General features: G+C 41.4%; 1 protein-coding gene across 1 annotated transcript in view; it reads right to left on the bottom strand.

Moving 5' to 3' along the window:
* The window catches only part of GLP1R (glucagon like peptide 1 receptor), an 84,106-nt gene extending 66,460 nt beyond the window's left edge, over window positions 1-17,646 (bottom strand). The window contains exon 1 of the mRNA XM_005145325.4: window positions 17,512-17,646. Within this exon, the coding sequence (XP_005145382.2) occupies window positions 17,512-17,646 (135 nt within the window). The remainder of the gene's footprint in view (window positions 1-17,511) is intronic.
* Window positions 17,647-21,594: the final 3,948 nt, after the last annotated feature.

The following is a 21,594-nucleotide window of genomic DNA, read 5'->3' as shown; positions in this document are numbered from 1 at the left end:
GTAAAAGTGAGCAACAGAAGACTGCTGTTAAGGCAGCAAGCATATTTTTTTAAGAAAGCAAGGGACTGGATAAAACCCAAGGGCAGGGTTAAACAACTTCATAAAGCCAAGCAAAGAAAAACACTCAGGCAACTTCAAGAAAGCTGTCTAGCCTGAACAAATGGAAACACAGAAAAAAGAGCTCCCCCCTCCTTTCAAGTCAAAATATTCATTTTGACAAAGGTTAAAGTTGTGCACCTTAGCTTCCCCTCATCCAACTCCAATTTTCAAAGCACTAAGGGAAGCAGTGACCATGCAGTAATAAAGCTGAAAATGGATAGGTCACTTAAAGGCATTAGAGTCATTCCATTAGTTCCATGTTAGTAGTTTCACAGCCACATACTTCCCATCTGACATTAATCTTAAATCAAACAGCACTTGTAGGAACAGAATAGATTCACAGAGACAAGAGAAAAAACTTGGGAATTTAAATAGCAGTGGCTTCATTTGACGTGTTTTCTGAGGGAGTCTGCTCTCTGAGCTAACTTGCTCTGCAAAAGATTTGCATGGTTTATATCTCAGTTCATCCTGAAGACACTTCTGGAACAGAGTCATCTTACAGCATTAACTAGTGGCATTTGAAGTGCATAAACCAGCACTACTGTTAAAAAATAAGTGGCTCCCTAGAGAAAGGCTGTGATTTCCTCCCCCATGCCATGCTCCCCTCTTCTCTGTATGCCACCATAAGCACTCATGCCATCACAATACTGTAAGCTGGACAAGCAAACTCTCCAGGGTAAAATTAAACACACAAAACATTTAAAAACTGTAAGAGGTGTTGTGAAGCCGAGCCAAAAGCAGCACAGCTCAGTGAGGCATAAGTATAACCTTAATTATCCACCATCTTAGAGAAGCCTAAACTGAAGTCCACTACCTGCACAAAAATGTTAAGCTAGGAGACAAATGCTTATTACTCACAATGCAGCTGACACTTGAGAACTTCAGCTATTGGAGAAACAGACCTTAAGGTCTTTTCATCTATGCTCGTTACTTGACAACTCACGGTTTTTCACCTTTTGCCACTAGGAATGGTACATGGCAACCATGATGATCCTGAGGCCAGAAGCACCAGTGATGATAATCTAATCAACTTCCTTCTAAAGCCCCACACTAACTTCCACATCCATCTCACACATGCCATCTTACCCAGAAAATATCACTCAGACATCTAATTTTGACTTGAGGACTCCAAGTGACAGAGAATCCACTGGACCCTTAGGAAAGCTGCTACTGGGGTTAATACCCTCACTGAATTCTGCACTTATTTCTGGTCTGAGCTGAATTAACCAAACAAATAAGTTTCCTTAAAAGGAATTACCTTGTAAAACATGAACTATACCACAATAGTTGCAATTAATAAAATGGGACTGATGCAGTTAAAATACACCCAGTTCAATTTTCCCTAGCTAACAGGTTGGTTGGCTGGTTGGTGCTGTTAGATAATTTTTCAACCTTTTCACAATACTACTGGAGGAGTACCAGATTAAACAGCTAATAGATACTAGTGAAAGCAAACAAATTAAATTTTTCATGGTATTGCAACCATAGAGTACCATGCTAATTCAGCTCTGGAGCCCTAAGGAAGAGAGGTCAGACTTCCCCAACCCACTACTGTTAAGACTTAGTTGATTTTGGACAAAGGAGCTAGTTGTCCCTTAGCCCCAGCCTCTTCTGATGCTTTAACCTTCATTAGCATTTTTAAACTGCTGGTTTGCACTTGTTACTATAATATTTCTTACCTTTTTGTTTTACATCATTGCTGAAGTTACTTCAGCCGCTACTTCCAAGAAAGTCATTACAGAAGACAAATACACAGCTAGAAGTACAATGGATACTATCAGCATTTTTAACACAAACTTTTTGCTAGAAGCATTAGAAAGTTGCTACTATAGAGTATTCTATAATTACAGAATACTCTTTCAGCTTTGCAGCTGCAGATGGTAGCTTACATTTCTTTCTACTTTTCCAATTAGGAGAAAGAATAGATTGGGTAAACAAATCAAAATCTGTAGATGAAAGTGCTGCAGTATCAAGGCTGAAGATCACATCTGCTTCTAGAGATTGGTAAAAGCTTTTATACCTGACTACCTCACCCAAATATTAACTCTGCCCTCACAGCTAACAAAGTATCTCATTGACATACTAGAGACAATAGTCCCTCTTCCACCTATTTGCTTTAGCAGCACAGACTTTCAAGAATAGGAAGTTTACTGAAACACTTAAGTTTAAATTAGGTAAATTAGCCACTGTATGTGAAAGCTCTGCTGAAACACCACACCATCCACATGTATGCATACAACCCCCACCCCCCCTTACACCCTTCCAAAGCATCCCGAGAGTACAGCATTACATGTCCCTTGCCTTTTTCATTTCTTGCTGTTGGTTTCCTCTCCCTCTTAGTGTATGTAGAGTCTAGGAAGATGACTCAAAGCACAAGACCCTAAGTGAATTCACAGTATGGAAACATTAGTAGTCTTCATTCCCTTTCTAACTTCATTGGATTCTACCTGAATTTCCTAGCCATCTTACCTTCCTTTCTTACATATAAGATACTTAAATTCATTTTCACTTAGTATGTTACGGTAATGCAGCACATCTTAATCCGAGATTAAGATCTTCAAAGCTGTCTGAGATGCTCTTGCATTTTCTATTAGAAGAGCACCTTCTAAAACAAACTCACTACCACAGCTTGTCTCTTCATGTCCTATTACTCTGTCACAAGCTGAAAGCACTCACCATTATTTCTTCAGAAAAACAACAAACAAACCTCACAAAATAAACCCAGTTATTACCCATAATTAACTAATAAAATCACAGAATTGAGGTCTGTCATGGTTTAAACCCAACCACACAGTCTCTCTCTCACCCCCCCTCTTCTTTCTTTCCTTTCCCTCTCCCTCCTGCCTGCCCCCCCCCCCCCTTCCCCACTCCCAGAGGGATGGGGAGGAGAATCAAAAGAATGTAACTCCCACAGGTTGAGATAAGATCAGTCCACTAACTAAGGTACAACACAAATCACTACTGCTACCACCAATAATGATATTAATGATAAGGGAAATAACAGGGGAAGAGAATACAATATCACCTGCCGAAACACAGCCAACCCAGAAGAGAGTGTGCCCTTCCAGGTAACTTCCAGTTACCTCCCTGGGCATGACGTGCTCTGGTATGGAATACCTCTTTGGCTGGCTTCCTCCTGGCCTCCCCTCCTCCCTGGCAGAGCATGAGACTCACAAAGTCCTTGGTCAGAGTAAACATTATTTAGCAACAACTAAAAACATCGGTGTTATCAGCTCTGTTCCCAGGCTGAAAGTCAAAACACAGCACTGCACCAGCTACTAAGAAGGAGAAAAACTGACTGCTACTGCTGAACCCAGGGCAAAGTCCTATGAAGGACTAAGTCAGTAGGTCTGCTAAACCTTTAAGATTTACATCTGGTACATAGACACCATAGAATATGCTGTAATTAAGACTTTACTTCATGAGCCAAACATTCTTATTACGCATGTGGAATTAAAAGTATTAAGTCAAAACAAAAGAAAGGTCAGCTTTGATTATATTCTTAGAGCCCACTGCCAAATCAGCTAGAAACGGAGCTACATTAAAAACCTTCTCCTCCAGCAACCTGCAAGAACTGCCTCCGTTCAGGTCACTGTAAAGTGCCTCCTCCTTCTTGGCAACCAAGACTTACTCAGATCATTTGAATAAGTTTGTGCATGCAAACCTCTCTTAACATCTTTCGCACACAACAGTTTCCAATTATTAAAATGCTCATAACTATAACTTAGCAAGGCCCCAGTTAATTACAGGAACTCCCTAGGCTGATCTACTATATAAACAAGTGTTTTGGGGTGGGGGGATAGGGAGGGGAGGAAAACAAGAAACTCAACAACAAAAACAGATCCTAAAACCCTCAGTCTTAACTGGAGCTGTTTAGAAGCATCTATTTCATGGAATTCAAGGAAAGAAACAACACAACCAAAAAAGGTAGTATCTCATTATAGAGGAGAGGAAGACAACTCTGGCCAGAGCAGTGACATGCTCCCTGGAGGAGCTCCTTAGCTGAGCAGCTTTGAGCAACCACACAAAAACCCAGGAGACTGGCCAGCTTGTCTGCTTTGTTTCTACAAAAACTTTTAATGGAAAGGACAGTAACCCATAGAACATTTCTCTTGTCAGATTACTTGGACCAGAAATGGCCAATAACTTGAGACGCTGCCAGGGTGGAGGAAAAGACAGATGAGGGTGAAAAGAAGGGAAAGTGATTTAGTCAGGACCAAAGTAGGCTGATACTTTCCATTCCCAACTATTCAAATAGGGTTTTTTTCCACTTTGGATCATAAAACTAAGTAAAAGCATTGCAAAATAAGCACAAAGCAGTTAACACAACAGCCATGTCAGCTGCCTGTCATCCCACACTTGACAGTGTTCCAAGCTCTCCACAAATTTGCTATGAAATTATCTTTAGTTACTTCCTAGTAACTCAGTCTACTGTCCACACAGCCTCCCAAGAAACGTTTCTTCTGTGCTGATCCCAGCTGTCCACTGAGCAGGATACAGATACTTTGAACAGTGTAATAAATCTGTTTATTTCCAGAGCTTGATTTTGCTCCAAATATTTTCAGCATGACAAAAACAGGGGAAAGAGGGAAGAATAAGAACAGCTATAAATTAAAAAAAAAAAAACCCAAACAAATAAAAAACCCAACAAAAAACTCCAGAGAATATGAAGTAGCATCAACATAAAGATCATCATCATGTCGGATGTAATTTAGGGACAAATGAAAGCATTTTCAATTCAGGATTTTAATGCAAACTTTCTAGCACATTAACAGCAAATTAAGTTTCTCTTGATCACTCAGTACACATGCTCACCTTCCCCCCTTTCTCTGAAACACAGCATATTCATTAATTACCTGAATGCATGAATTTTCCTTAAAGCTTTATTTAAGCATTATGCCAGACAGCTCAGATAGAATGGCAAAGCCAAGATTAAAGAGGACTGTAAGTCTTTCTGTTGAAGAAAAACTATATAGTTACTCTAAAAGACAACAGGGGACAGAACAACAGCAAAGATTAAGGACAGCCTGGACCATGTTGCTGAACCTGAAAACTCTACAAGGAAGAGGCAATACATGGGACAGACATGAAGGAAACTAATTATTGAAAGCTTAAGCAAGTACAAAGTTAACCTCATGAACTATAAATGATGTTTACATTAGCTTAGCTCTCTCACTATTACAGCCTTTAAGCTTCCTAAGTAGTATGTGTAGCACTGGCTGACAGCTTAGTTTGTTAAGTGCTTAGCTCTAAAGAGTATACTGTTTAATACTACAAATAATCTTGTTAAGAGGTTTACCAGGCAGCTGTAACCCCTCCTCCCCCCACAATCAATTATACAGGAACCAAGAACATTTTCAGAGAAACATAGCCTGTCAATCCCAACTCAATAATAAAAAAAAAGCAAACAAACAAAAAAACCCACAGATTCATACTCTATTGCTTTCAGTAGCTATTACAGATATTTCCAAGGCACCCATCATATTAGCATCGAAACACTCAGACTTGGTAAATTAAGCACACACAAAAGAAAGCTCATCACTACCACTGGTTCTCCAAAACAGTTATTTGGAAGGTGTCATCCTTCGGCACAGATTACAGCAAAATACATGTGTGACAATCATCCTACCTTGATATTAATACTGAGTGACAACTGTTCCCACTTTCTATGCAAAATGCAAGACAGCACTGTAACCCATTTCCCTACTACATAATTAAAATATATACCTAAAGTAATGTTAATCACCCAACTCAGTTTTCCTAAAATTAAGAGAGCAAGATATTAAAATTTTGAGGCTTTAAATCTTCCTGTGCAAGACAGCCAAGGAAAAAGAGCATACACACCCCCAAGCCCAAACCTCGACATTTCTTGTCACTGTCAGCCACAAGGTATTCCACCAGACTTGCAGAAGGGCCATAGAGACACATTTAATAGAAATCTTGAGCCACCTCTGATTCTTTTTTCACCTGACTATTTTAGTCCTTATTCCTAGAAAAAAAAAAAACAAAAAACTTTACCTGCAAGTGCAGGTACTATGCAAGATAAAAAAATACTCTAATAAAAAACAACAGCTTGTGAATGAGCCACAAGCTTCAGTCTGGACAGACTCCTTGCCACCAATAACCACTATCTTGTACGGCATATCTCCCTTTATCACTCAAACCATGACTACCGTGGCAACAACATGGACAGTTTGTTACCTATCTTCTCCTCTTCCCTTTCCCATGTGCAGAAGTCAGAGCCTTGACTCCATAAAGAATCACAACTACTTTTTGTAGCTGGAAGCATGTACTTCCCACCCATCCCCACACAGACATTTCAGTTTTCTGTTGAAAACAAGAAACATTTTATCCTGAACAGGTTTTGAAAGCTTCCCCACAATACAGTACACCTCACCCCCCTCAAAAAAAAACAAATAAAACCAGCAAAGCTGTCATGGTTTAAGCCAACCCACTCAGCTCATACACTCACTCCCCCCCAGCTCACAGAGAGCTGGGGAGGAGAACCCAAAGAATGTAGCTCCGAAAGGTTGAGATAAGAACAGTTTAATAACTAAGGTATAACACAAATCACTACTGCTACTAATAATAATAAAGGAAATAACAAGTGAAGAGAATACAACACCTCACCAGCCACCGACCCATAACTCACCCCACCCTGCCCGACTGAGCACCGACCGATACCTTCTCCAACCCCCAGAGCCCTAGCCCTTCCAGGTAACTCTCAGTTACATCCTGGGCATGATGTGCTACGGTATGGAATACCTCTTTGGCTAGCCGGGGTCAGGTGTCCTGTCTCTGCTTCTTCCCGGCCTCCCCTCCTCCCTGGCAGAGCATGAGGCTCAGAAAGTCCTTGGACAAACCAAACATTTGAGCAGTAACTACAAACATAGGTACTATCAGCACCGTTCCCAGCCCAAAAGTCAAAACACAGCACTGCACCAGCTACCAAGAAGGAGAAAAAGTGCCTGCTACTGCTGAACCCAGGACAAAAGCAAACCACCAAACAGCCAGCAACACAAACACACACAAACCCAGAAAATTCTTTTCTCTTTTTTCTGGGTAAAGAGCGAGCATCCTGAAAGATCACCATATAGGCCAAAACAAGAGACTGCTGCTCACATTTGGAAAGCTTGTGACACCCTTTTGCCAAAAAACCATGCAGAAGCAATTAAATCTATACTGACTCAAGACTCTTCCACATAAAATTATCAGTCTATGACAGTAACAGCTTCCTCTAGATTTAATATATAGGGATGAGATTAATCCATGTAATCATCTGCTCAATTCCCTAACCATAATGTTTCATCGCTGGTGCAATCATGTAGAGCCCAATCAGATGATTATTAGTCCATTGCATGGAAATGTATTAAACATCTGTGCCTTGAAAAAAGTTTTGAATGGTGAAATACCACATGTAAAGTCAGCTCCTAGCTAATTAAGAAGGATGAACAGTGGCAGAGTGCAAGAGAAGGTAGGAGTAGGGAACAAAATGAATCTTTCCTAGAATCATTTGAAGATGTCCCAACACTCATTCATCATAAGCAGCAAGGAAGTAGAAAAGCACAATAGGAAACAGAGCTACTTGGCTGCTCAATGACCCATCAGCACCAATGCCATCTTGCCACACAGCTAATTGTTTGGGTTTTTTTTTTCTCCATTACAGGGCCAGCTAAGTGGCCCTTCTTGAGCAGAGAGTTTAGACCAGATGAGCTCCAGAGGTTCTTTCCAACTTCAGCCACTCTGTTATCCCAGCCCTGAGACACCAACGTAGCTTAGACATAAAAACAACAAATGCCATTTCAAACTCCAGCTTTGTTTCCTGACATTTACAACCTTCTCTATTATTGCAAGGTCATTAAGAGTTGAAGCATTCTTTTATCCTTCTATCTCATTAGTAAGTTTTATTCTAGAAAGCTTTAATACCATTTTCATTACCCTCAGGTGTCTTAATCCCCAAAGAGCGATGAACAAATTCAGAACACAGTGAATTATTCTACAGATGTCTCCCATTGCAAGTTTATCCTTCAACTAACAATAGCTCCCCTTGGAAGTCCATAGGGAGCTAATCTGAATGAGACTGGATGCAGGGTTTGTTTTTTTTTCAAGTTTCCTGTGTCAACTTTTAGCTAAATTCAGCTAATAACCAGGAGTGCAAAGCCCTAGGCTTAAAGCACATCTATCAATGCTAAATGTATTAGAACTTAGTTTTCTGAATTACTGTTTGAACAGAATGTTTCTGACCACCTTTCTACCTGAATGTCTTCCATACCACACCTGTGATGCTTCATATTTCATTTTGAGAAGTCATACATATTAAAGATTTGGGGCTTTTTGAAAATAGTTACTACAAATACACCTTAATTTATTTGATGTACAATTTATAACTACACAGTGTCACTGTAAACAATATATAACAGCTTCCTGTCTCTCTTGTTTTCCAGAGCATACTCTGCTAGCAGAGTCACTGGGTTTAAAAGGAATGGGATCTTTTTGTTATTCTTAGAGTGATGCATTTCAAACAGTACTTGATGAATTTGTCTTCATTAAGAAATGGTACCGAAAAGGGCAATAGATTAGAGGACTCCACAGCATCTGACAACAGCAAAGACCAATAGCTATTTCAAGTAACTCAGATCAAATACTATACCTTTAATATTTTTCATCTTAAGGAATAAAACCTTAAAGTTTCATTTGTTCTGTATAACTAGTGTTGTACCACAGACAATTTTTATTTGGAAGGAATGGGACTGCAGGAAGAAGATAGGTATTGACCTAGCTGAATATCACTGATCAAATGTTACAAGGCTTCCTCATTTGTAACCCATGCACCACTGTACCAATATCCATAACATTTTTAAAGGTGACTTACATGGAAGTGTAGGGATTCCCTGCTCCCACCCCCGCCAAGTCTGGCTCTTTCCACAACAGCAGTAGCACCCCTAGTAACACTTCCCAGATGTTGGTATTCCCTTCACACTGTGCTCCTTACAGACTTCCATTTACTGAAACAGAGTGGAAAATTCAAGCCCTCTTGCCCAAATTCTCACCCTGTCCAGAAGGCACAGAATTGGGATTTCTGCGTACAAAACTCCCCAACACAATGATCAGTCAGTAAAGGAGTCACAGCCAGCATAAAGGTAACAAGGTTCTGGACTTCCCAAGCCAGACTAGCACCCTGCCCTGCTACCCTATTCCAACTCCAAACAGGCTCACTTTTAATTCTGAGTCCAAACAACACAAAGATCAAATCAGGATGAGTATATCAATTACTTCAATTGAGTAGTAACTTCAGAAGAGCATTCTCAAAAATACAAACCAAGTCTTTTAAAAGCTTCCCATTTTTTCCCCATCCAGTTAGTCATGAAGACACCTGATGCTTGTCAATGCTTTTGTACACACAACCCTTTCAGTATGTCAAAACGTTTTACAGCAACTCTTCAGTAGCTTCTGCAGAGCACTCTAGATATACAGAGGAGCAAATAAAACCATAAATTTCCATCTTGAAGAAAATTTATGAAGAGGCTACTGTGTTGCCAGGAGTCTGTGCGTGTCAGAAAATTAATCTTATGATAGAAGCCCAAAGATATTGGGCATGTCAATCTCTCCCAGAAGGTTGGAAAGGCAATGATTACTACTTTTTCACACCACAATTTAATAATAGCATTAAGCCCATACTTCAGAATTTCTAGTAGGCACCTGCAGAAGCAGAAAACCAGACCAGAAACTCTGTTCAGAGGGATCAAGGCTTCTGCCATTGCAGCACCCACAATAATTATGCTTTAGTCTCTTTTACAGGAGGAAGCAAAAACATCTGCTCAGCGGCTGATAGCATATATGGCACACTTTGCCCAGGATTTATCTTCCATTTGACAAAAGGCTAAGAAAAAGATAAATTTTGAAAAAGGATGCAAGACAAAAGTCTTGAGAAAGCTACTTTAATGTCTACAACCGCTCCCCAAAGACAGGGCTTTAGAGATGAGCTGCAGCACAGAATACAATCTTTAACTATATCCACCATGGCTTGCGCTAACACACATATCAAATACTTTCTCATATGCTTTGTACATATGTGGCCTCAAATCTAGCAACTAACTTAAAACCAGTCTCCCAATATAACTGAGCATAGACACAGTATTTAAGTTCCAGTTTAGTGCAGGTTTGTTGGCTTTCTGGTTTTGAAGGTGGGGGCAGGTTTTGTACCCCATCAAGGTAACATGCTAATCCTCTGATTTATTTGCTCTAGCAGATTTTTAGAGGATTGACCACACTTGCAGTTGAGAAGTCATCTACTTGCCTTTCCTTTATTCTCACAAGTCACACCCTAGATTGTCATGCAGTCCAACCATTTAATGCGAGTGGTTTTCAGATGCCAAGAAAGACTGAACTGGTGGAAGTGATTAGCAAATGTAAAATTTTACTCATAATGTGTCACATTAAAAAGATTCTGTACATTGAAACTTAGCTGCAGAGTTAAGCAACAATGAAACAACTGGAATGTATTTTGAGAAGAAAAATAAATCTATTTTCAGAATGAAGCAATACATAAGGATTAATATAGCATCCAGATGTTGGTCAATACCATGAGAAATGCATGTATCTACAGAGCAGACAGGGAGTAGGACTATTAGCAAACAGAAGAAGAAAACAGTTGTTTCCTATAGCAAAGAAACATAAAAGTCTGCTGCTAACAAAATTCAGAGGAAAAGGAAGATCAACACTACATACCCTGAAATAGATCATGTTTGATTTTAAAAGGTGAAATCTTCACAACCCTTTTGAAAGAGTTTTGCACATCTTCCTCGGTTATCAGAGCTCAGTAGGCAGCATGGTAAAGCTTGGTTATGGCATCAGCTGCCATTCTTAAACTTGCTTCAACACATGCTCACAAGTAGCTGAACCACCTTTCAAAGCACCAGAGAAATACAGTTATGAACAGAGTAGAGCACTCAAGAGGCAGATGTTCTGGTACCTGAGCTTCTTGTCTGCATTTGGCTTGCCCATGTGCAAGAGCAAGTCACAGTCTAAACTACTCATACTGCCACAAAAAATGTGCTTCAGCCAAGCAGCAGACATTTACTCAATGCGGAAGTCTTGGTGGCCACCATTCTTCGCACTTAGAGAAGAATATATACACAAGAGCACTGTTTGCCCTCCAGCTTTGCCTTAGGCTGGTCACAGAAGTGTGTTTGTTTACCTGATGTCAGGCCTTCCAGTGTAGCTCAGTCTTCAGACTGCTGTGCTGAGCAGCACCAGAACTGCTGGTGATTGGTGTCAGAGGTTGCCAAAATGTCCTAGTCAGAAAAGCAGTGCAGTTTCATAAAAGATCAGGGGAAAATCAGTCTGAACAATGGTTAAGAAGCATGAGTGGATGAGCAGACAGTATGTCCTAAGTATAACAAAATCTAGACAGCAAACTAACTCGTGCTCACTTGTCCTTTAAGGAAAAAGGAGGTAGTGAAGAAAGCAGGACACCAAAAGAGCCACAAGCTTTTCAGTCATGCTCAAGGAGTTCATTGTTTACCTTTTGCCAAAGGTTCCTCCACACAGATCTTGACTCTTGAGCTACTTCCAAGACACAGCCAGGAAGCAGGATTATTTTCCCAGACTTCTCCCATAGTGTGGCAGAGAGAACTCATAGAAGTAGCAACAGAGCAAGGAAAAGGGCAGCAGCAAACAACAGATGAAACTACACACCAAGACAAGAATGCAAGATTAAAAAATTGTCCTGAAGGGACTGGAAGAGTAGCAGGGCACATGTATAAGCGAGACAAGGCAAGAACACAATAGGAGAATGTGGATGATCTCACGGGACAGAAGAGCACAAGACAGAAAAGTAAGGTAATTGAGAAAGGATAAAACAACTTAGGGAAAAGATGGCAAGAGAGTGAATTAAAAATGAAATGCAATCAACTGCAAGAAAAATAGCAGTCAATACCAGACTGCACCAAGACAGCAATCCATTAACAATCAATTATAGTGAAATAGCAATAAGATGTATCGAGTAAAATGGCCAGATGAAGGAACTATTCTTTTCCACATGTGTAAACTACAATTTCCTCTACCCTGTTACCATTTTGCAATTGTTCATTCAATTAAATTAAGTCTGTGTCTATTATATACATAGCTGCAGTATTTATGAGCCTATTAAGAAGTAATACTTGAATCTAGGGCAGGGTGTTTGCTCACAAGGTTTTCACACAAGCTTTTGGGAAAGAGATTCTTATGCTATCATGTCTGCACTTAGCAAGCTGTACCAAGTCATCCACGTACAACAGAGGGGCAGTGGCTGCTTGTTTCTTTAAGAAGAAAGGCCATAAAGACTAAGGGAAAGGTAACTGATGGAAATCCACTCCCATTCTCCACAAAGATCTGCCACACTGTATTCTGGGAATGCTGTCTACAAGGCTTACTGAAGTCCTAAGAAAACTGTGGGGAATTTTTATTTGCATGGATTCACATTTACAGCAGTAAGAGTAATCTGCTTTCCTTCAGCAGCAGAAGAAGTAGACTTCTCATGCTTATGCTTACAAACCATAATGATGATGGCTATGCAACCATGCCTGGAGATTCTCCTCCTACCTGTGAGGACTGACACACACTTCATGAGCTCCTCCTCCACATTCATACCAAAGGACCACTGGAATGCAACAGGTCATAGGCCAGTGTAGTTACAATCTATAAACATCAGTTTCCAAAAATTAATAAAAAGAGGCAAAGAACAGTATTCAGACACCAGCGAAAAACCTACATTCACCTACTGCAAGTTCTAATTTGATGCATTTTGTATAAAAATATGACATTTGAAGGGGCTACCTTCCATTTGGCAAGCTAGAGATCCCTAGATACTGTTTACCCCATGCCTCTTCTGATGTGAAGTATTGGATGCCAACATTAAACTCTTTTCTCAGGTAGCTAGGTTAGGGAGAATTGATTTAATTAAAGGAGTTCCTGCACTATGTTTTAATTCTGCCTCACAAGAAAACAGTATTGTAGAGCTTAAATAGAAGGCCTCTTATCTATGGAGCAGACAATTTCTTTTCACAGCAAAAACATATCTGCTATTGTATAAACTTACTTTTGTTGAGACACAGCCTAATAGAACTGATGTACTGCACCAAGGAAACTTCAGCAGACAGCCTTGGTGGCAGAACATATACTGGTTTACAGCAGAGAAAGAAATGCAAGAGCTTTTAATGAAAGAAAATGAAAGAAGCTGAACACAAAGATAATAGCTTTCAATTCAGCTACAGCACTGCAGAGGAAGCAATCAGTTTTGCTAAGGACTTCTACAATTTATAAACTTTCAAAGGCCCTGTGATAACAGCTCCTTCTGGTTTTTCCTCTCAAGTAACCAGCAATAAACCAACCCAGCAAACTAAAGCTCAGTTTAGTTTGACAGGCTAACAGAAACAGGATATGATACAATACATTTAAAAATCTGTTTGACAGCCAGCAGAACTGTTTATGCTTCATCTCTCAGGCCCACTGTCACTGAACTTTACTGCAGCTGTAGAGCTATAACTTTTGGAGGATGTGGTCTTAGCTTTGCAAAGCTCTGCCACTTCCATCAGTTTGAGAATACAAGTTTTTCCTCTCACAGAAGAGAGCTACATGTGCTTCACTGCTGGTACAGTCATGAAACACGTCCTTCTGTGCCGACTTGTATCTGCCTACACTTCATCTCAAGTACTTTTACACAGACTCTTTCAGGCTGCTGCTGAGGGGGGGAGGTAGGGGAGGGCAGTAATTGCACTAGAAATAGGGGAAAAGTAGAAAGATTTGTCACCTGGTTCACTAACTTAAACTTGCCCAGACCACACATCAGGGCTTCAAAACAATGCCAAGGACCAAGACATTGTTTCACTGTGTGGACTACAGTCCTTTTCTCTCACCCTTGGAAATGTGATAACCTTAGACTCCTTAAGCCTCAAATGTTTTTATTCCCTCCATACAGTTAAGTTTGGGATTTTATAACATGTATGTTCTTTTTAACTTGTAAAATCAGGTTTGCTGTGTTAGGCCATCTGGCTTTATAACACAGGCACTACCTAGCTTTATAAAGTTTCCAAAAAATTAAAGCTGCTTCTTAGAAAAAAAGGAAAGCAAAACAACAACCCCTCCTCTCCCCCACCCCCATTATTTTTTAATACATATAGGGCTTACTACTTTGGGTCACTAATTTAATCTGTATTAATTTAGATGATTGTGCTATTAAAGTAACTCAAAGTTTTACACCATACTAATATAGTCATGCATTTAAGCAGTCTACAAATGTTAAGTTTTTAAGAACCTGGCCATATTCCTGGTAAAAAAAGTACAATACCTAGAAGCCAGTCAAGTATCCTTTTGTAATAGTTACAGCAAGTCGGCACAGTGTCAGACCTTGTCTGTTCACCCTTTCCATTCCTGCTTTCTATACCATTGCCAGTATGTGCTGCTGAGACTGGTCTGGCACATTTCGATTTTCAGAGTGCAGGCAATAAGAAAACAAACTCTGTGCAAGCTTTGGGGAGCAGAAAACAGAGAAAAAAAAAAGAGTAACTTGGAACTTGCAGCCAACCTAAATATGGAAGGGTTTTTGCACAGGTGAAGACCCAGTTAATCACAATGCAGTCCAAGCCCCATCCTTGCATGGAGTCACTAGTTTCCAGACTACTTTTCTATTTGCTTTTCTGCCACACTCTGTAGCCATTTTCCCACTTTAATGACTCCTAAAGGACACAAATCCACAGGACAGTGGAAACAAGGAGCTTTACCTCAGATCTCTCAGCATTAGGGTACATAACAGAAGACAAGAAGTCAAAACAGGCATGGTCCCACAAGCCCGTGCTGTGAACCACACAGGGACCTCTGTGCTTGCTGTCAGCAAACAAATGAGACCACCTCTTCATATTGCATCTTTTATTATAGCTTACCAGGACTCAAAGCTAGCACTCTCAGAGACAAATACCCAATCCAAGATAGCCATGAGTAAAGCAACAGATGCTGCAGAACTAGAAGCAGCTTCAAAAGGGTGAGCAAACAGCAGTAACTATACGTGCCCCTATAGCATGCAACCTAAGAAGTCATGCTGTTGGTTTGTAGAAGAGACTAGCAACCGCATCTAAATAAGCCCAAATAACACAATAGTAATCAAGAGCATCAATAACATTCACATATACCATATGCTCTAATTCATATTGATATTAATGCAAGTATTTTTCCCTATACAACAGCAATTAAAAAATAAAAGCTGAGGAAAGCAAAATATCTACAACCTTTCAACTGAATTCAGCTGTTTTTACTTTAACCAGTATTATTCACACTGTCACCTGTGGAACAAAAGCACCAGAGTAGCTTGAAAAACAGAACCCCCAATCAAGAACTATGGCACAGCTCCTTTCTGCTCTTCACCGATATTTAAATTACTTTCTCCAAGATTATCTTAACAAATCTTTGAGCATAACTACTAGTAGAAATACAAATCCAGGAGAGAACCAGATGGCAGGGAATCAGCAGCCAGCTGTGTGCCAGCTCTGTCAGCAGCAGGACATTGCTGCTAAAGACCAAGCAGGGAAAAGACAAGGCTTGTCATGAGTAATATGGTTCTGCAGCGCAGCCATGTGACCAAGCGCCATGACCAGCTCTTGGTCATTTTACTACCGTCAGTGCAGCAAGGAAGATCTAGACACTTATTAAGCAATTTCCAGTGATGCTGTGTTTAAGATGATGGCAAGTAAGCAGCACCACCTCAAATAAGAATTCTGGGCTTTTTTTTTTCTTCCTTCTATGTACATTCTCAGCTTTCCCTTCTCTTTCTCCCATTTCTCACGTGTTTGACAGACTGGGGATAGGAGGGAGAGAAAGGGAAGGTCAAAATAGAGCAGTAGTTACAGCACCACTAAAATACTTCCTCCCCCAAATCATTCTGCCTTCCTTTCTGTCTTCCCCAGAAGACCTAACAGCCAATTGCTATTACCTAGATTTTACTACCCACTCCTTCCTAAGCAATATTATTTTCAGCTTACTTTAAATATCGCTTTTAACACTATTCCGAAGTGAACCTGAGAAAAGACTAACAGCAAAAGTCCCATGTTTTTGTATATTTACAACTGAGCATTTTGTACATTTTCTCAGCATATAACAAGCACAATCGCTAGACAAGTTGTCAGATATGACCCTCTAGTGTTAGAAGAGCTATAAAAGTACACACTGTATTGCAAGACTGAAGTCAAAGGATGACCACAGAACCTTTTTTCTTTTTCCATCCTCCATGCAGCTCTGCATTCAGCCAAAGGAGATCCCTTTGCTGAGAATGATCCTCTGCCAGCCCCATCATTAGTTTGCTCAGTGGTACACACTCAACCTGCTCAATGTCTTACCCTGTCAACCAACACCTCCACAAGTGGAGACTCCCCAGCCTCTCTGTGCCCCCATTTCAGTGTTTGATCACTTTCACATGAAGAGATTTTCCTGACTGGAATTTACCCTGATGAAACTTGCACTTGTTGCACTTTTAAGGGCCTTATATCCACAGCAAAGAAACAAAACCACCAAAAAGACACAGAAGCCAATACCTAGGTGGGAACTAAATACATCACCCTAGCGCTGTTCTGTATAAAGTGACAGCTTCAAAAACTTGGCAGCTGAAACAGAACTGTACAGACAGTAAACTTGGTCCATCATCAGCTTCACTGTCCCTTCCTTCACCTCTGCAGCCAAGACCAGCTTTGAGCTTGTCCTTGCCTGTCCCTACAGTAGCACTCATCCTGCTACCTCCAACGCTGTACACCCCCACACACACACACTCATCTCGATTGCCCCTCTCTGCCCCAAATACCCCCAAACTGCTGTTAGACTTCTTTATCCACCTCCCCTCACACACACCACCTCTGGCTGCTCTTCATAACTAACTATACTTCTCTTCCCCCCTTCCCGGCCCCGCCTGTGTCGCCTCCTCCTGCGTCTGCAGCTCCGTGCTCCAGCGCACCCGCGGGTCCCACAGAACAGGAAAACCAGGCGGCCAGAGGCAGCGGCACCGTAACTCCGCCGGCGCGCTGGGAAGCAGCCGAGCCGTCCCGGCAGATCCCGGCCCTCGCCCCACCCCCGGGGTCAGCAGAACGGTTGGTTTGGTTTTCCGTTCTCTCCTAGTCCGTGCCTGCCCTGTCCCCACCAGGCTCGCTCCCATTCACAACCACAGCCCACCGCCGCGACCCTGCTCCGACTTCCCCACGGCACCCCGTCTGTCCCGTGTTATCTCCTTGCGGGTGCGAGGAAGCGTCCCCCGCGTACCATGTCCCAGTATCAACCCATTCTCCTTTCCTCCCCTCTTCTCCGTCCCGGCCGCCTCAGGGCCAAACTCATTCCCGGGACCCTCCGCGGGGCCGCTGAAACCGCCCCAGGCCCCTGCTGCGGGAAGTCCCCGCGCACCAACTCCGCCGCCGCGACGGCCGCTCCCGCAGCTGGGAGTGCTGGCGCGAGCACCCAGAAAGTAACGGATTTAACTGCTAACTCCGCCCCGAGGCGCCCCCCGACACCACGGGGCAGCTTCTCCCACAGCCGCATCCCCGCTTCGCGTGGAGAGCAGCTCTCACCCCCCAGCACTGACGGGGGAGCGCGGAGCAACCTCGGGGCGCCAGCGGCAGGAGCGGGGAAAGAAAAGCCGCCAGGCAAGGGCGGCTGACCGCGTAAGTTAGGAGGACAGCGCTGGCACTCACCCGTCCGACGGGGAGGGACCATCCCACGGCAGCCAGCAGGAGGAGAGCGAAGCCGAGTGAAGGAGGGAAAGACATGTCCGGGGTGGCCCCCCATGCGCGGGGCCCCAACGAGGCTCCGGCTCTCGCTCAGGCTTCGCAGCAGCGATCAGTAGCTCACCAGCTGCCGCTTTTGTAGTGGCGGCGTAGGCGGGGACGGGCCGGGGCCGGCCCAGGTGCGGTGCGGTGCGGCTCTGCGCCGCCCGGCGGGGTTGCGCTTCACCAGGTGTGGTAGCACGAAGGGAAAGAAAACCCATGAATAAACCCAAGAAAACGTCTCTGCGATCCTGTCTCCATCTTTCCAACTTTTTTTAATATACAATTTTATTTATTTTAATCTTTGTCCGCGCTTGGGCACAGTGATGGCCTTCACACTGTTCATGACGTCCAAGATTATTAGTTTTTAATAACAGAATGTGCAATTCCCCATTTATAACACGAATTTGTGGAGTTGCACATTAGATCAGAGCTTGGCTTCTAAGTTGAAGTCGGAGCACAGGTCAGTCCTAGCAGCAGTATGGTGTGTAAATTCAGAGGATTTAGAATACTTATTTGCCTAGCAGAAGTCTCTGGATCTTCTTTGTGTTAGAATCTTATTGTTGTTCTTATTTATTCACTTTGCATTCGCTAGTAAACCTTCTCTAAATCATGTATATACATATATTATACACCAGAACATTGAAGAAGAAAGCATACAGCACCTAACAGATTCAGAAGAAAAGCTCAAAACTAAATTGGGGAAAAAGATTTCACATTGGTTTGTTAGATGCTAAAGGAATATAAAGAACTTAATAGCTTAAATATTAATGATGTGTATCAATTTCAAATGCAACACAACATCAAGATGATGCTTTGGCAATTCAAGCAGTCAGAGCACTGATGCTATGAGGTCATGAAATACCTCAGCATGTACATTTCCAGGACAGAAGTTACATGTCAACAGAGAACTCTGGTCAGAAAGAATTTGCTACAGGGATTTTGTTGACTGAAAGTTAGAAAGATACTTCCTCCAACTTTTCTAAAGTGAGAAAAACAAAGGTTCAAGGAAAAAAGTTAAATACTTCCCGGGAAGAGAGGAAGAACATATGTATTGGATTGATGCAAGGGATGATTCCCAAACACCCTAATTTAGTTGAAACCTCAGGTGTTGTTTTTTTATGTTGCTCATTGAGATTTTTTTTTTGCTATCCCAGTAAAATAAATACTGTTTCTGTAGAATAATTATGCCTACTACAGACATTGCTGAGGACTTAGGGAAAATTCAGAAGAAATGAGATCTAATTGAAAAAGCACATTTAGCCACAGCAACATCATCTGGAACAATGAGAAGATGCTGTAACCTTTAAAGAAATTAGTGATCTCTTGGATTTCAAAGATTTTAACCCAAGCTTAATGCTTCACTCAATGAGATGAAGGCAATGAGACAGGAGAAAAGCCTGCTTATTTTGCCTGACCCTGTATTTGTGCACATGTGTGCTAAGACAAATTACATACAGAAACAAGAAACTTCTGTAAAAGACCGACATTTCTGTTACCTGCAGTTATCACACATCCTTGAAGGAAGCAACCAGAAAGCATCTGCAATACCAGACTGCTGAACTACATGACTAGGAAAACTAACACTTGGCCATTAACTTACCATTATGTGGTTTGACTCCCCCAAAGGGATAAGAGAGGCTCCTGCCCAAGCCTGCTTGCACCTCACAGGAATGTTTTACTTGAAGCCCAACACCTGATCCCATTTGGAAGTACCTCTGGGTTGACCATACCTCCTAACACCTGAAGACTACACATGTTACATCTGTTTTTAACAAACCAACAAAAACACCAGGCAACTGAGCAAGATATTATCCAGCTTCCTCCAGGTCAGGAAATGGAAACCTTTAAATAAAGAGAAAGAAACCTCTTCCACCTGGGTAGCTCCACCAGCCTTAGCTTGGTGCACCTTCTTCACATGCAAATCCCTACTGCTTTCTGTTTGCTATCTCTGTACCAGACATATTAATTAAGTTTTCCAGTTAGGGCTTCTGCTCTCAAGATGACTCCTAGCACTTGTGTGCAGCAGAGGACCAACTGCTTCTGCAAGAGCTTAATAGGCTCGTGTCTCTCTTGAAAACTGTTATTAGTGCTACAAGGGTGACATATGTCACTTTGGAAGCAAAGATTACTTCTTTGGGAAAATTCTGCTTTCCAGAAATAATCAAGGGTAACTCCTTAGATATGATGATATCATACACTAGTCTTACATACATGAATGTTTTTGGAGGGAAAAAAATGGATCACAGTGAACTCTGAACAGACACGTTTTCACTGTGCCCATTTAAGAAGCTATTATCAAATTTCAGACTGAACAAATCCTATTAACTTAAATCACAGTAATAGAGGTCATTTTCCTAAGGATGGGAAGGTATTTTTCCAAGAAAGTCAAATCTTTTTTTGTGGGAAATACTGATGAAAGTTGCCTATAAAACCTGGGACTGCTGGACTTCTGTTATATTTATTAATGGTTCTGTTAATACTAAAACTGAACTTGTTCTTTTATCAGTGTTAATTTAATAACAATTTGAAGCTTTGTTCAACTTAAGAATTTTGTTTGTTGAGGCAAACACCTCTTTTCCTGTAGCTGAAGGACTGCAAATACTATTTAAGAGGCAGGACTCTAACTTCCCTCTAGTTCCTTTACCTCTAGGATGGACTAAACCTCTTAGAAGCATGAAGGAGAAGCTATCTTGCAGTCACACTGCAACAAAGGGATTATTGTATGCTTATGACCACTGATCATTATTGAAGTGATTCACTATATTTTGAAGGCAAAACTGCATTTTGGAAAAGCTCAGTGTCTCTTTTAATAATCTGTCCTGATAATCCATTTCTTCATGAACAGTGTAACTGGTGGCTTACCATGGGAAGTTCCCATGGGTGAGAGACAAAACCTGCACAAGGGTTTGCGCTTGCCGCTACCCGACACTAGGACATTAGCCTCATACATGAGAAAGTATCATCCCTGTCCCATGGAAGAATGAATGCTTTGTCTCTGAAACTGTTTCATGGACAGACTGTTTCTGCTATGACATTTGCTGAGTAACAGACATTTTCCTCAGCTACCTTAAGACTGTTAATGCCAGAGGCTGTTAATCTGTTTTCAGTGCAAGTTATGCACTTCGTGCTTCTCCGTGACCTGTAATTATTCACTTTTATAAATGTCTCTTATAGCAAGGTTTATGGGACAGAGACATGCAATTCTTGGAAGTGATTAAAGCAAAAAGAGATCTAAACTCAGTGAAATTTTATTCCTTTCTACCTTGTATATGTATGTTTGAAGTTGCAGTGTACAGGGTTGCTGAGATTTGGAGAATGAAGTGTTTTAACTAAACTGGTGATTTAGAGGAAAAATTGAGGGAGTTGCTGCCCTATATGGTGGCTATGTAAGAGTTGCCCATGTGCCTGAAAGGCTGCTAGCTATTTGTTCTTGTGTTTTGTAACCATTGTGTGCTGCAGCAGTGAATTTGCTTTGACTCAATTTTTTCTTTACAAAACTAAGAGGAAGTGTCAGGAAAGCTCAATAAAAGCTAAAGTGTCTGAGTTGAAGGACCAGCAACCTATGAAGCTATCCAAATAAATCACTTAGAAATTTGAAATGTGTGTTTAGGAAAAGAAGCAGAAGGATCGAAGTCTTGAATTATGGAACGTGGATGGTGTTTGTAAAATTTTAATTCATGTAGATACCTATTTAGCTGAAAGTTCATCTAAGCTGAATCCT

The sequence above is a fragment of the Melopsittacus undulatus genome, chromosome 3 (assembly GCF_012275295.1).
Source record: "Melopsittacus undulatus isolate bMelUnd1 chromosome 3, bMelUnd1.mat.Z, whole genome shotgun sequence".
Lineage (NCBI taxonomy): Eukaryota > Metazoa > Chordata > Aves > Psittaciformes > Psittaculidae > Melopsittacus > Melopsittacus undulatus.
This window is presented reverse-complemented; position numbering and strand designations above follow the sequence as displayed.